We start from the raw sequence: 15,521 nt of genomic DNA, 5'->3' as shown, positions 1-15,521 counted from the left end.
AAGTCAATGCAGCAGAGGTGGCCAAGGAGGCTAGCCGAGCTTCGAGCCGAGCCGAGCCGAGCAGAGCCGAGCCGAGCTCCGCTTGCGCTGCGCTCCTGGCTTCGTTGTGCCTTGCTGCGCTGCGCTTCTGTTGGGCTGCGTTCTTGCGACCCCGGCCCCAGCATCAGCATCAGCATCGGCATCAGGCATCCCTAGCCCCTGGCCTCCTTGCTCTCCCACGATCCCTGAACCTCCTGTCCAGAGGATGGACGCGCTTTGAGGGGCTTTGCAGAGGCCGAGCCGGAGTCGGAGCCGGAGCCCTCTGGCCGGGCCAGGCCAGGCCGGGGGCGATGCCGAACCGGGGGCCCGGCACTGGGACCCCTCAGTCATTGCAGAGCTCGCAGAGTGGAGGGCGGCGACGGCCGCTTTGCTGAGCGCTGCTCGGCTCCAGGAACCCAGGTCTCGGGCCCTGGCTCCAGTCTCGGCCCCAGATCCTGTACTTTCCGACCCGTTCAGCCCCAGCCCCAGTCCCGCACCCCCGTCACCCAAGATCCTTACCCTCCCTATCCCAGCCCTGTGAGTACCATCCTCGGCCCGCAAGCCCTGGTCCTTGGTCTGGCCCCACCATGGGTTTCTTGCACCAACTGCACCTCCTGCTTTGGAAAAACGTAACGCTGAAGCGGCGCAGCCCGGTGAGCCGGGTTGGGGGGGGTGGAGTTGGGATGGGGGGGATGGCAAAAGAGAGAGAAGGGAAAGCGGAGAGACAGGGTCCAGCTGAAGAGAAGGGGGGGGACCACCAACCGCGATCCTGCAGGGCAGGTTGTGAGGGGAGGGGGGCAGAGGAAGCTGCTGGGTGGGAGGCAGCCCAGAGGCCTTGCATGGAGAGGGGGCTCAGGGGTGCAGGAGATTGGACGTTTCCTAATCCCGCTTCCTCTCCAACCCTGAGACAGGCCAGAGCTCTGCCTCATTTAACTAGAGGACTATGTAACTATGCAAGATTGGGGTGTGTGTGTAGAGGATGAGGTGAAGAACAGCCCCAGCTGTGGGTGCACATCAGTGTTCATGGCCTGGGCACCAGGTGGGCATGAGTATCCTCCCAAACAAGCCATACTTGGCCAAGGGTTGCTCTGGCCCAGCTTCATAACACAGACACTGAATTCTTTTTCTGTGCTTATTTCGTACCCCCTTCTGCCCCCGCCCTACCCCCACTCCCCATTCCCACACAGATATTAACCTGGGCAGGTAGGAGACACAACTCTGTTTCCCTTCATCCCACTCTTGCCCTTAGGATCTTAGGATGGCAGACAGGGGCCACCCTTAGGTCCTCTCCCCCAAGAACAAACTGCCCTGATACAGAGGGATGTCTGTGCTAACCTTTGGATACTGCCTGCCCCAGGTCCAGCATTTGGTGTGGCTGGGGGGCCTGACAAGCTGTGACTCTGTGTGTGTGTGTGTGTGTGTGTGTGTGTGTGTGTGTGTGTGTGTGTGCTATTTATAGGAAGTCCAGAGAATATGTGGGTCAGAGCTGCATCTGCCCTGATGGTGGGTCCTTTGAGAAGTAAGGGAGGGCATTAAGATAGGGCAGGGTCTGGCCTCTTACCTTTCCTAGTCTGAAACCAAATCAAGTCACATAGCTCCAGCTAGGGGCAGGGTTGCCAAGGTATATGGATGAGAGGGGAGGGGGAGTGGTTATTTAAGGAGGGGAGAGAAAGATGCTTGTTGGGTAAAACAGTTGAAAGTGAGGCTAGTGTCTCAGTGGTGACATGGCTAACTGTGACCCTGGACTAGCTGAGATGCCCAGTGTTATATAGGAGACTTCTGTGCATAGTGATCAGGAGTTCCTGCAGTGGGATCAGCATTCCTATACACCATCTTCCTTCTCCGCCCCCCCCCCCCACCCCCTTGGCTGCAGGCTCCTATTAAAGGCAGCAGGTGCAGGAAAGGTTCCCATGTCACCGTGCCTTCTTGAAGTCAGTTTAGAAATGCCTGGCTATTTTCCATTGGCTTTAGGAGCAGGGCCCTAACACTATTCCTTTCTCTCCCCTCCTTCCAAGCCAACCTGCTGCTTTTCCTGTTCCTGTAGCCAGGAGCTAGGGCAGGAGACTGGGCTGGAGGATCTATGCAGGGCCCTGGGCCTATCAATGACCTCTTCCTTCCTTGGGTTGACATTTGCCTACTTTCCTGGCTGAGTCATCAGAGCTGGAGGCTCTCTTAGTAGAGTGGAGATCTGGCTGCTCCCCTAAGACTGGTCACAGGGCTCTGGGGCAGAGCCAGGGAGGGGGGTGAGCAGACAGGACTGCTCAGGGTGGCAGGAGGTTGGGAGGCTGGAGTCCAGGTTGGTCTGGCCCTTCTTTTGGGTCACGGGTCATGGTATGTCAGGGATGTCTATGCTTCATGAACTCTTTTTTTTTTTTTTAAGTGAGGCAATTGGGGTTAAGTGACTTGCCTAAGGTCACACAGCTAGTAAGTGTTAAGTGTCTGAGGCTGGATTTGAACTCAGGTCCTCCTGACTCCAGGGCCGGTGCTCTATCCACTGCACTGCCTAGCTGCCCCGCTTCATGAACTCTTAATTACTTTTGAACGTGCTTAGCCACCCAACTGGGAATAACTCCTCTAGATCTAAAATCTGGTCCCTGTCCCCACCCTCACCCCGGCCCAACCACCCCTATTCCCTGGGGATGGTTGGGAAGAGAGAGGGAACCATGGGGCTCACTCCTTTATGAGTTGGGTGGGGAAATCTCCTTGGAGATGTACCTCCACTATGGACCAGGGTATCCAGGCCTCCCAGAGAAGCTTTGTAAAAAGGTGGCTGGCCTGACCCTTTGCCTCCTCTGATATCTCCTAATGAGGTAAGGTTCTGGATCAAGGATTTCCAATTCTGGTCTCCTGGTCCCCACCTCTGACCCCCAACCTCCTCTTGCCAAATTCCTCAGTTTGGGTTTTTCCCTCTCCTTGACTTCTCACCTCAATCCCATTTCCTGTGCTTTCTAGGCCTGAGGTTCCCAATTTTCTGTCTTTCTATAATTCTTAGGACATCTATCATTCCCTCCTCCCCCCCCCCCCGCCCCCGCCAAATTGTTCCCCTTCTCTCCGTAACACCTTCTCTTTCATGGGGGCATTGATGAGGCTCTGTTCTTCTCTGACCCAAACCGGGTGTGCAGTTCCAGTGTGCTCACCCTGGGTGAAGAGGGGACAACTGTGGTCATCTGATAGCTGATGAACCCTGGGCCAGCTGGTCAGTTGTTCTTCTCCCTGAATTGTCCAATCTCTCCCATCCCAATCCCTCTGCCATATTTGATATTCAGAGGTTTCCCTCCACACTTTAGCTGCCTACAGACCACTTCCAGGGTGACTAGAGTCACAGGCCTCTGCTGAGCTAACCCTGACTCAGAAGCCTCGGCTTTAGTTGGGTTGTAGCTGTGAACAGGGGAACCTGGAGCAAGGGGGCTAGAAGCTTGGATTTCTTTTTTCTTTTTGGCTGGGCAATGAAGGTTAAGTGACTTGCCCAGGGTCACACAGCTAGTAAGTGTCAAGTGTATGAGGCCGGATTTGAACTCAGGTCCTCCTGAATTCAGGGCCGGTGCTTTATCCACTGTGCCACTTAGCTGCCCGAAGCTTGGATTTCTAAATGGGGATTTTCTTTCTTTCTTTCTTTCTTTCTTTCTTTCTTTCTTTCTTTCTTTCTTTCTTTCTTTCTTTCTTTCTTTCTTTCTTTCTTTCTTTCTTTCTTTCTTTCTTTCTTTCTTTCTTTCTTTCTTTCTTTCTTTCTTTCTTTCTTTCTTTCTTTCTTTCCTTCTTTCTTTCTTTCTTTCTTTCTGGTGAGGCAATTGGGGTTAAGTGACTTGCCCAGGGTCACACAGCTAGTAAGTGTCAAGTGTCTGAGGCCGGATTTGAACTCAGGTCCTCCTGAATTCAGGGCCAGTGCTTTATCCACTGTGCCATCTAGCTGCCCCCTAAATGGGGATTTTCAATGGTGTAGCCAGGAGCTGGTTTGAGTTTCTTTGGAGCTAGCTATTTATTGGTCAGAGGGTCTGTTCCAGCAATCTGGGTCCTGTCATTTCTTTCTTCTTCATGGTTGCTCCTTCTCTGAGAATTGCCCTGTTCATAATGGGAATGGGGATGTGGGGCTGGACTGGAAGGTCCTGAGAAGCAAAAATGTAGGCTTAGGTTGTAGGGCTTTAAGTTTCAGGAAGAAGGAAGAAGTCTTTTTTCCAACCAGGTTCCCAGGAATCTCTGTGTCTGGGTAAAAGGACTCTCCGCACTGCACCTGCACCTTATTTGTCCCCTTTAGCTCTAATGACCACACTCACACCCAGGCTACCTGGGATTTGGTTTCAAAGCATCCGATTTGCCTCAGATTGATTCATTCCTTCAGAAAGCATTTTGTGCCCAGCCCTGTGCTTATCCAAGGTGTGAGGAAGGCAAGAGAAGATATGGCTCTTGTCTACAGTTGAACTCTAACTCAGGCTTAGGAGGAAAGAACAGCTTGGATTTATTGAATGCTTTAAGATTTCCAAAGTAATGCTTGGCTCTCTGTGATTATGAGCTCCAGGCTGGAGCAGAGGAGATCTGTTTAGGATTGTGGGTGTGGGGAGGTTCAGCCAGGCTTGGAAGAAATGGTAGGGGACTAGGGGATTGGAGGATGAAAGGGAGTAGGGAAGTATTTTGGTGAGGGGCAGGGAGCCCTATTCCATCCAGTATGGGGAAGGAGGGATGAATGGGTACAGAGCGGCCTTCCGGATCTCTGGGTTAGTGCCATTTGGAACTTGGAACATCAGGATTTGCCTCCGGATTTCTTTCATGACACAGTGCTGATAATATCCCTGGGTCAAACCCGTGACCTTGGGGCACTTTTGCCTCTTTTCTGGCAGTTTCTGTTCATCATTTCTTCTGTCACCTGTGTCTTGGCTTTAATCAATCACTAGGGATTAATTGGGCCATTATTACTTGTCTAGGGCTGGGCAACACAGGAGAGGTGGGACAAGGTCGCTTCTTTCCAGATCACTTTGGAGAGACAAGGCTAAAGCTTCAGGTTAAATGTTAACCCGGTAGATAAGACTGAAAATATAACTGGTGTTTAGTGTGGCCTACAGTCATCAGGGAAGTGTTATTGAGGAGAGGGGACACCAGAACTGGGCCTTGAGGGATAAATAGTCTTTTGATTAGGCAGAAGGGAAGAGGAGGGAAAAGAACAGAGATGATAATGATCATAATACATGCAGGAACTGGGAAGGACACTGGCCCCACTGCAGCAGAAGGAATGTGTTAGACAGGAGGAGAGAAGGAGACCTCCATAGATAGGTTGGGCCCAGATTGTGGCCAGCCTTAAATGCCAGGTTTGGGAGTCTGGCCCGACCCCTAACTCAGGACTTTTACTCTCTTGTCTGCTTTTCTGGTCATGAGACCCTACTCTGGTCCCAGGATCTGAGTCTATACTTCCCCTTTGGCTGCTGCAGCTCTGGCTGTGCTCCCAAACTGGCATGCGCCTGCCAGCTGGTGGTACATAGGTCCCGAATTGAGGCTGGCATTCAGAAATTGATGAATTGGCACTCTTACCTGGGCCCCTTGAAGTTGAATGCCACCATTTCCCAAGACCTTTTGAAGAAGCTGTCTTTGGGTATCCAGTGAAAATCTTTTGAAGGACAGCTAGAGAAGTCATTGTCACTTGAGTCCCCTCTAATTTCAGGAGTGGGTCAAGGGACCAGGAAGGAATAGAATTTGGTCTGTCTTCTTGCTAAGGTGAGATTCCTAGGGCTCTCGTCAGGAGATGAGATTCTGGAACCTGAAAGTTAGACTGTTCTGAACTCCTCCATACTCAGAGACTGGTTACAGGCTCTGGCTTCATCTTACCCTCTATAAAATGGGTAAACAAAGTTCATTTTTTATAGGGATGGTGGGAGGTTTGGTACTAGAAGAGTCTGTCCAGGACAGAGTCTCATGACTTGGGAGCTATGGATGAAATATGATAAAGGACTGAGAGAGATGTTTTTCAAAAGTGATAGCTTTTAAAGAGGAAGTATACGGTGTTATGACAGATTTAGGTTAGATTGAACTTCCTGCTTAAAAGTGGGATTGGGGTATTGGGGGGCGGTTCCACTGTAGGGCTTTAATACTAGGATTGATTCTCCTATTGGTGATGGCAAAGCAGGGTCATTTCTAGACTAAAAAGGAGGGAGCATCCCTCCCAATGTCCTGAAGGACCCCTTCAATTTCATGAGAACTTCCAAGCCTTATAAGGGCTGCTTAGGTTAGAGTTAGATTAGCCCATGACCCTATCAGCTGGTGCTGGATCCCCTGAGAGGCACTGGATAATAAAGCCCCAACTCTGGAGAATAGGAGTTCTTTCTTCTCTGCTCAGTCTCCAGGGTCCCAGGGTGAGCTGGTACTGGAAGATGGAACAAACCAATCCTATGCCTCCAGTCCTCTTCCCTGGCAAAGTCTATCGCCTCAGTGCCCTACGAGATAAAGGGCCTTGGGGGGGCTGTGGGTGTGAATTGTTTTTAACTTATTCTGTGGTTAACCCCCCTACCCTCTTCCCTTCACAGGTCAGGGATATGCCTAAGCTACTGTGGTTTCCCTTATATGGATCTGCCATGCAGACATTTGCCTGAACCAGTCTGGACACTGTTTGCATGTTGAGCCTCTTCCACATGCTGGGGTCACTGCCTTTGGTCCTGTAGCTCCCCTTCTTTCTGTGCAGTGCCTCAGTGCTCTATGCTTTCCTTTTGTAAGCGAGGTCCATAACCCCTGGATTTTTGTGGGGTGATGTGCCAAGAAGAGGAAACTTAGAAGCCTTTAGGGGCATTTAGGGAGCTTGGATTTGTTAGCACAAATCGGTGGATACTTGGGTCCAGAGGTACAGCTCTCTCCAAAGCTCCCTTCATCCTTCTGTCCCATCTTATTTACCGGAAGAGCAAGCCAGACAGCCCGATAGTCTCAAAGATGAGGTGTCCTGCCTAAGAAAAGGAAGAAATTACCTTCCCTCTTGGGGCTTTAGTCTCCCCTTCACTGAAATGAACTAAAGGCCAAATGCCATTGTATAACAGGCTAAGAGCAGGAAAGAATCTTAGGCATTATCTAATCTAACCCCTTCATTTTATGGATGAGGAAACTGAGGCCTCAAGAGGTTAAATGACTTGCCCAAGATTACACAAGCAGCAGAACTGAGATTCACACCAATGGCCCTCTGACATAAAGCCCTGAGTTCTTCCCACTTACCAACACAGGTGCATGCTGGGCCCTGTTGGAGAAGCTGCCAAGAAGTCTGGAGTCTTCTAGGGTCACTGGGAGTATATCAGAGGGACAGGGACTTTACTCCCCACTATGTACCCTCAGCCTCCTTGTTTACAGGAGTCTAAGAAAAGTTCAAGGAAAGAATTCATGTTATGGCCATCACTAGAGTGGGGAGGAGGGGTTCATGGACCCCCTGTCCTATCTGTAATACCTTCCCCACCCTCTTCCTATTCTTCAGGGCTTAGCTCAGCTCCAACCTCTTTCTTCAGGATGCCTGCTTTGATTCTTCTCTGTATCTTCCCTTCAAAAATAAGAGCGGATATTCATAAAGCATTTTCAAATTTGCAAAAACAGTTCAGCCCTGGGAGATAGGTAGTGCAAGTATTACTATCTCCACTTTATAGATGAAGAAACTGAGGGTCCAGAGAGAACCTTTCCTATAATCACAGGGTAATAAATATTGGAGTTGAGAGTGAAATCCTAGTTTCCTGACTCCAATGCCAGTGTTCTTTCCCCTGCTTCTCTTCTTAGTAATAAACAATGATTTAGATGAATAATAATCACTCACTCATCCAATGTCTATGGAACAACTTGCATGTGTAGGGAGGTCACCATGCTAGGTGCTTTGGGAAAAACAAAGATGTAGCCTCTGCCTGGCCCCAATTCATTATAACAACAACAACAACAATAATATTGTTCCTTCCCATTTTAGAGTATTTTAAAGTAAATGCATAATGCTTTCTTATCCATGATCTCATTTGATCAGATTCCTGGAATGGCAGAGTTGGAAGGGGCCTTAGAGATCAGCTGGTCTGGTGCAAATCACTCATCTGACACATGAAGAACCTAAGGCCCTGAGCCTGTGCAAGGTCCTGTGGTGGATGGAGGGCCTGGGACCTTGGGCTCCTGTCTCCTTGCCCAGGGCCCTTTCTATCAGACCACACTGCTTTTTGGAATTCTAACACTGAGTGGGGATCACATGATTCCAGCCACATTTGTACACCATGCTTTAGAATTGTCTCACCATTTCATGGTCCCAAGTAGACTATGAGCTCAATGACAAGATGGGGGGAGGTGTGGCTAGTGAAGCAGTTTGTCTGAAAAAATATATAATTTTTTTTTAGTGGAATGAAAGTTCAGTGTGAATCAACAGTGCAAGAAAACTGCCGAGAGAGCTAATGCTGTCTTTGGTTGTATCAAGAGAGCCAGAATTACAGAATGAGGGAGTTGATAGTCCCATTCTGCTCTGCTCAGGCCACATCTGGGCCATTGTGCTCAGTTCTGGATGCTACATTTATTTTATTTTGTTTTTTCAATTAATGAATATCTACCTTCTCTCCTTCCCACTTTCCCCCTCCCATGTAAAAACAAAATTGTTATAACAAATATGCAAGTGAAGCAAAAGAAGTTCCCATGTGGGCAATGCTCTCCCCCCAAAATCTGTCTCAATCTTGGATACCATATTTTAGGAATGACATTGGTAAGCAGAAGAGCATTCCCAAGAGTGCAACCAGCAAGATGAAAGGTCTCAAGTTCATACCATATGAGGATCAGGGGGAAAGAGCTGGGACTATTTATTGTGGAGAAGAGAAGGCTTTGGGGGACTCTGAGTAACACGGTGTAAGGATGAAACTCGTTTATCTTGGCCCTAAAGGGCAGAACTAGGAACAAGGAGGGAGAGTTACAGAGAAGCATATTTAGGCTTGATATCAGAGAAAATGCCTAACAGTTAGGGCTGTCCAAAAAGTGGATGTGCTGCCTTGTTAGGTAGTGGGTGCTCCCTTAGTGGAGGTCTTCAAGCAATGGACCACCACTTGTTGGGGATGTTGTCACAAGGATTTGAATTTAGTCGCAGGCCTCTTGGGGATCTTCCAATTCTGAAATTTTCTGTTTCTGTGACTGGAGCCCAGGATTGCCTCATTTCCTTCAAGGCACCCAGAACAGGGTGTGGCACAGAGTAAGTATATCGGTAAATGTCTGTTGCCTTGAATGGTACAAAGCATGGGGTAGAAAAATCATAAACCATTAAAAGTAAAAGTTGAAAGGGACCTTAGAGGTTACCTAGTTTATTTCCCTCTGTCCTCATTTTATAGACAGGAAACAAGTCTTAGAGAAGTGAAGTGTCTTGTCCGGGAGCATAATCAGTTAATGGCAGAGCTGAGACCAGAACCCAGGTATCCTGACTTCCAGTTCACTGTTCTTTCCATTATTCTATCCTGCAAGGCCCTGAGCTGTAAAAAACAAAAGCAAAACCAAAATCCAGCAATCTGGGGTGGGGGATGGCTTTTTTGAAACATGTTTGTGACCCTCTCTGCTTCCTCATTTCAGTAACTGCCTGGCACCTGCCCTCTGGGTATCCCTCCTCCACTGTAATGTTGACCAGCTGACCTCTGTGCCAGAGGAGGCTGCACAGTTGGAGTGTACTGTTACAGGGCAGTGCCCGTCACCTTGGTGTCTAGAGAGTAGGAGTTGGAAGGGATCAGAATTCTGTGGCCCTGCCAAGGTCTGGAGATGGAAAAGGGTTTACTGAGCGTCACGCACAAAAAGGGCACCCTATTCTTGTAGTTCCTAGCTGTGGCCGATCTTGTCTGAGCTTGGGTCAAATGAGAGACTGGCCAGTGGAGCCTGGGATTGAGAGAACAAGCTCAAGTGTTCTGTGCCCCAAATCTGGTCCCTTCAGAGACCTATAAGGGGCCCAGGGCCTTGCCTGTTAGACACCATCCTTGTGTTTGAAAATTGGGGCATCTCTGAGTGTAGGGAAACCTTGGGGGTATTCTTGCTTAGCTCTGGAGAGGGATGGGAAGTGACTGCTTACTGAGCTGCCCACCCAGACCTGCCTTTGGGGGGCGGTTAGGGGAGAGCTGCTGCCACTGTTTGCTATGGTGATGAGCCCTCTGGTTTCCATGGCAACTGAGCTAATCTCACCTAGTTTCCCTCCTGGCTGATGGCAAGCAGTGGTAAGGGAGGGGCCTTGGATAGACCCATGGTCTGAGGACTCTCATGGTACCCAGAAGCCCCTTCCTTAAGCTGGGCACAATGAAGGAAGAAGAGGCTAGACCTCAGCAGGAAGGGCTGGGATCAGTGTTCTAGACAGAATCCTTGGGGGCATCACATTCTAGATGGCAGAGGCTTCAGCCCCTGCAAATTCCTGAACCCCTAGGCCAGAGCCACGGGTAGTACCCTGGCATGCTAGCCTGGCTCTACCATAACCAGATTCTGGTCCTGCATCACCCTCCCCTTCCCCCACCTGCTGGTCTGGGGCCTCTCCTTGGCCCTCCATGCATGGCTGTTGCTGTAGTGATTAAGAAGTAGGGAGGAGGCTTTGGCAGTGGGCGCCTGTTGCTATCATGACAGGAATGCCTGCTGGGCACTGGCTCCCCAGAGCCTAAGGTGGGCAGCAGCAAAAGCTGGTGAGTTACTTGTGACCAGACTCCCAGGGCTGAAAGGAGGGTCCCCAGAGACCTCTCTTCCTCTGTGCCCTATACGACCCCCCTACTTGGAGGTGATTGTGAGATGGTAAACACACACATAGTTATATACATGTAATGCTATCTGTATCCATGAACACACAGAGTGAGAGACATAATTCTATGGATACAGTCGCAGTCATATATATAGAAACACATGCACATGGCCACATCTCCAGATAACAGTCACATATATTCATGTTCACAATTATATATATATATAAATATACACACACACACACACGGACATGTATACACATATACATGGACATGTGCAGCCACACAAAATCACATCTACACAATAACACACATACAAACATCTTTACCCTCTAGTTCAATCTATGCTGTCTCACAGACATACATGGCCACACATGGTCTTATATACACATAGCCACACGGTCACCTATAAAGAAGCTGTAAACAGTCAGACACACACTCATTGGCAAACACTTGTATGGACACAATCCTGTACTTTTACAGTCACATTCTCATTCAGTTCTTATCTGGGCTGGGTTCTTGTGGAGCTGCTCCGAGGCTGGCACCACCGTGGGCAAGGGCTTGGCTTTTTGGAGGGAGGAAGACAGAGGAGATTCAGACCTTGGGGTGATAGGGCCTGTGTGGGGGTGAGGGAAAGACAGACTCTGAAGGTTCTTGCCACAAAGCTCCATTGTTAGAGGCCAGTAAACAGGCACGGGGGAGGCGGGGAGGCCTGGCAAACTGGTGAGTGAGGCAGAAGTCAAAGCTGGCAGGGTTAAGGCAGGGTGGGGGGATGTAGGGTGGGGAGGGAAAGGGGAAGTCAAGTCATGACCAGGCTCAGGGAGTAGAAAGGATGTCCAAGGGATGACCCCTTGGTTTTCTTGTTGTAGATAATCTTGGCTTTTAGTGGCATGGTGTGGGACTGTGGTTCCCTCCTCTGGGGCTCCTCCTGTGGTGAGGGTTAAAGCTATGGCTGGGGTTAGAGGTCTCGTTCTGTGATTAGGTGAGGGCCCAGCCCCTGGCCAAGGTTGGAGCGCAGTATCTTGCCGAAATCTGGAGTCAGTCCATGACCAGAGTTAAGACTCAGTCTGACATGAATGATAGCAACAGAGATATTTAGAGACAGGGAACAGTAGAGGAGGTTGAGAGGTCAGAAGGGGGCTGCAGGAGAAGAAGGATGATGGTAAGCTCAGACATGGAAGTGCTGACGGTTGTTTTTCTGAACTAACCCTGTTCTGTAGAGCAAGGAGCTAGATGGGTTATGGGGAGCTGGCCCTTCTTAGTATCTGAGGCAGTGCTATTCTAGGCATGGAACTTAATGCTATAGAAATACAGTCCCCGCCTCCCATACCTGTGATCTAAGCAGAAGCACTACAGAGTGGGAGGCAGGATTTTGAAGATCAGGAATCTGAGGTATAACACTCAATCCTAGAATGAGGGTCATCTAAGGGGGCACTTTGATGTCCAGCCTTCAGGTAGCTGATGCTCAGGGTGCTGTTGTCATCTGAAACTCTAGAGATATAATCAGAATGGTATGCCGTTTCACTGGAAAAATTTGTTGGAATGCTTGTGTGAAACCATTTTTTAAAATAAGTTTTTAGATTCCTTTTGTTTTTATATTGCATTCATTTCAGTATACACAGCCCTCCCTATTTACTCTTCACTTGTCACAAAGAGAAACGCTCAAACAAAACCGGTTGATAAAGTGACTGGGTCTGACAAGGTATTCAACATTCCACATCTGTAGTTCCCCACTTCTCTGTCACAAGGAAGGGTGTGCATATAATTTTTTTCTTCTTTGGAATCAAGATAAACCATTACAATTTTGGTAAACATTGTGAATATTGTTCTCCTGATCTCGATTACTTTACTCTGTATATAATTCTTGTGTTCCTCTGAATTCCTCATACTTGTCATTTTTTGGTAGCATAATCATATTCCATTACATTCATGAGCCATTTGTTCAGCCATCTCTCAAAGCTGGGTGCCCACTGTGTTTCCAATTTTTTGCTTCCACAAAAAGAGTTGCTCAAATACTAATATTTTGGTACATGTGAGGTCTTTCTTTTTGCCTTTGATCTTCTTGAAATAGTTTCCTGGTATAATGGACTTTCTGAAACAAAGGGCATAAACAGTTTAGTCACTCTTCATGTTTCTTAATCCTTGTGGTAAGCAGGGAGAAGGGAGAAGAGGGCAAGGGCAGTGTCTGGCCTTTATTAAGGAACAGAAAAAAAAAAAGATTTCATTGCTTAAGTCTTAGCTTCATTTCTGTGTTTGCTTAACAAATGTTTACTGGTTTCCTTGTATGTCTGTTCATGAGAGGGGCTCTATACAGAACTAAAAGGATCCAAGCAGATATGATCCTTGCCCTTGGAGAGCTTACAATCTAATAGAGAAAATCCAATCCATTTACATTCTTCCTTCAGTAAACATTGTTGATGTCAGTTATCTGCAGAACCCAGTGAGGTAAATAACTAAACTCAGCAAATATTTATCATTCATTATAAAGTGCTATGCTAAGCACTGAGGATACAAAAAAATAAAGAATGGTTCTTGGGGTGGAGGAGTTTGTTTCTGATATGTCCACAGATAGCTAGAACACAAGGCAGGAGTAATGGGGTAAAATACAGGTCCAAGCACTATTCTCTCTTTTTTTAATTTTTTGCAGGGCAATGAGGGTTAAGTGACTTGCCCAGGGTCACACAGCTAATGTCAAGTGTCTGAGGCCAGATTTGAACTCCTCCTGAATCCAGGGTCGGTGCTTTATCCACTGTGCCACCTAGCTGCCCTTACTATTTTTTTTTTAAGTGACTTGCCCAGGGTCACACAGCTAGTAAGTGTCAGGTGTCTGAGGATGGATTTGAACTCAGGTCCTCCTGAATCCAGGGCCGGTGCTCTATCCACTGCGCCACCTAGCTGCCCCCTTACTATTCTTTTTAAAAAAATTTTATTCATTCATTCATTCATTCATCCACTCATTTATTTATTTAGAATTTTCCCCAAGTTACATGTAAAACATTTTTTTCACATTGATTTTTTTTTTTTTTGGTGTGGCAATTGGGGTTAAGTGACTTGCCCAGGGTCACACAGCTAGTAAGTGTCAAGTGTCTGAGGCTGGATTTTAACTCAGGTCCTCCTGACTCCAGGGCCAGTGCTCTATCCACTGTGCCACCTAGCTGCCCCTTCACACCGATTTTTTTAAAACTTTGTGTTCCAAATTTTCTTCCTTCTTCCCTCCTCAACTCTCCCTAAGAAATCAAGCAATTCAATGTAAGTTATACATGTGCCGTCATGCAAAATATCTTCACATTATTAGTCAGGTTGTGAAAGAAAACAGACAAAATATCTTTAGAAAGAGGAACTAATAAATAAAATTATATTTCTTTTTTTTTGGGGGGGGCAATGGGGGTTAAGTGACTTGCCCAGGGTCACACAGCTAGTAAGTGTCAAGTGTCTGAGGCCGGATTTGAACTCAGGTACTCCTCAATCCAGGGCCGGTGCTTTATCCACTGCGCCACCTAGCCGCCCCCTAAAATTATATTTCAATCCATATTCAGATACCATCAGTTCTTTCTCTGTTGATGGTTTGTATTTTTCATACATCCTTCTGATAGCATCCTGCTCATCATTTCTTTCACAATTACTATCACTAACTGTATTACTCTCCATCCTATTCCCTTCCCTTGATATTTACTCTATTTTCTATCTTCTTTCACCTTATCCCTCCTCAAAAGTGTTTCCAAGCAGTATTCTTTAGAAATATTTGAGGCAGGAGAAATCATGTTCAGCTGTGGGGATTAGGAAAGGGTAGCTGGAGGAGGTGATACCTGGCCTGCTTTCTGAGCGTTGATGGAAGAGAAGCATTCTGAAAAGTGAGGAAGAAGGAAACAGTGCATTCCAAGCATGGGGAGTAGCCTGTGCAAATTCACAGAAGTAGGAAATGTCATGTTGAATTTGGGAAATAACTAGGCTTCCAGTACATGAAGGAGAATGAGGTAAAATAATGTCAGAAAGGTAGGTTGGAGCCATACTGTGGAGAGCCTCAAATACCAGGCTAAGAAGTTAGAATTTATAATTCAAAATTTATAAATCAAAGAGTTTATAATCTAGTAGGCCAGATAAGATGAGGAAATAGCATAAATGCATCAGAAAGGTATGGACCAAGTTTTATCACAGTTCTGAGAAAGGAGAGAGAACTTCCAGCTAGGGGTAGTTTAGAGAAAGTTTCTTAGAGGATGCAGCATTTGATTTGGCCCTCAAAAGAAGGAAAAGATTTTTAACCTATAGAAATAGGGAGAAGCCACTGGAGGTATCCAGGACAGAAAGATCAAAGGCAAGGAGGTGGAAGTGTCTGGCATCGTCAGGCATCATAGGATCTTTCATTAGATCTGGCAGTAGTTCAGTCTGATGGTCTTCAATGTGAAGCAATGTGAGATATTCAAGATTTGCTAAGTAGAGAGTAGCTACTGAGGGTTTATTGAACAGGATGTAGACATGATAAGGTCTAAAACCAACGAGATTTCCTTTCTTCATGACTAGGATCATATCAAGGAGAGTTGGAGGTGGGGACCAATGATCTTTTTTTATGCTTATATCTGGTAGTTCCATTTCTTCTCTCAGAAACATTCCATGCCTCTCTATTGCCTACCAAACGAAGTCCTGAATCATTGGCCCCCGACAATATGTTTCTAAGCTACAGTTTCCTGAAAAATATTTTAATGGATATATTTTATTTTTATATCATTTCCAAATATGTTCATCCTCTTTCTCCTATCCACTGAGCTATCTCATAACAAAGAATAAATATTTTTAAAAATAGTTCAGCAAAACTCACAATGGAGTCTGATATTCAATAAAGTCTGATAG

The 15,521-nt window shown here is 47.2% G+C and overlaps 1 protein-coding gene across 3 annotated transcripts in view; it reads left to right on the top strand.

The window, feature by feature from the left end:
- The first annotated feature begins 546 nt into the window (after positions 1–546).
- Positions 547–15,521, top strand: part of ABCA2 (ATP binding cassette subfamily A member 2) — a 72,347-nt gene continuing 57,372 nt past the window's right edge. For all 3 annotated transcript variants that reach the window (XM_043988675.1, XM_043988677.1, XM_043988674.1), the window contains exon 1: positions 547–671. In XM_043988675.1, the coding sequence (XP_043844610.1) occupies positions 606–671 (66 nt within the window). In that variant the 5' untranslated portion in view covers positions 547–605. The remainder of the gene's footprint in view (positions 672–15,521) is intronic.

The sequence above is a fragment of the Dromiciops gliroides genome, chromosome 2 (assembly GCF_019393635.1).
Source record: "Dromiciops gliroides isolate mDroGli1 chromosome 2, mDroGli1.pri, whole genome shotgun sequence".
Classification (NCBI taxonomy): domain Eukaryota; kingdom Metazoa; phylum Chordata; class Mammalia; order Microbiotheria; family Microbiotheriidae; genus Dromiciops; species Dromiciops gliroides.
The sequence above is the reverse complement of the archived record's forward strand: the minus strand, read 5'-3'. Positions and strand labels throughout refer to the sequence as shown.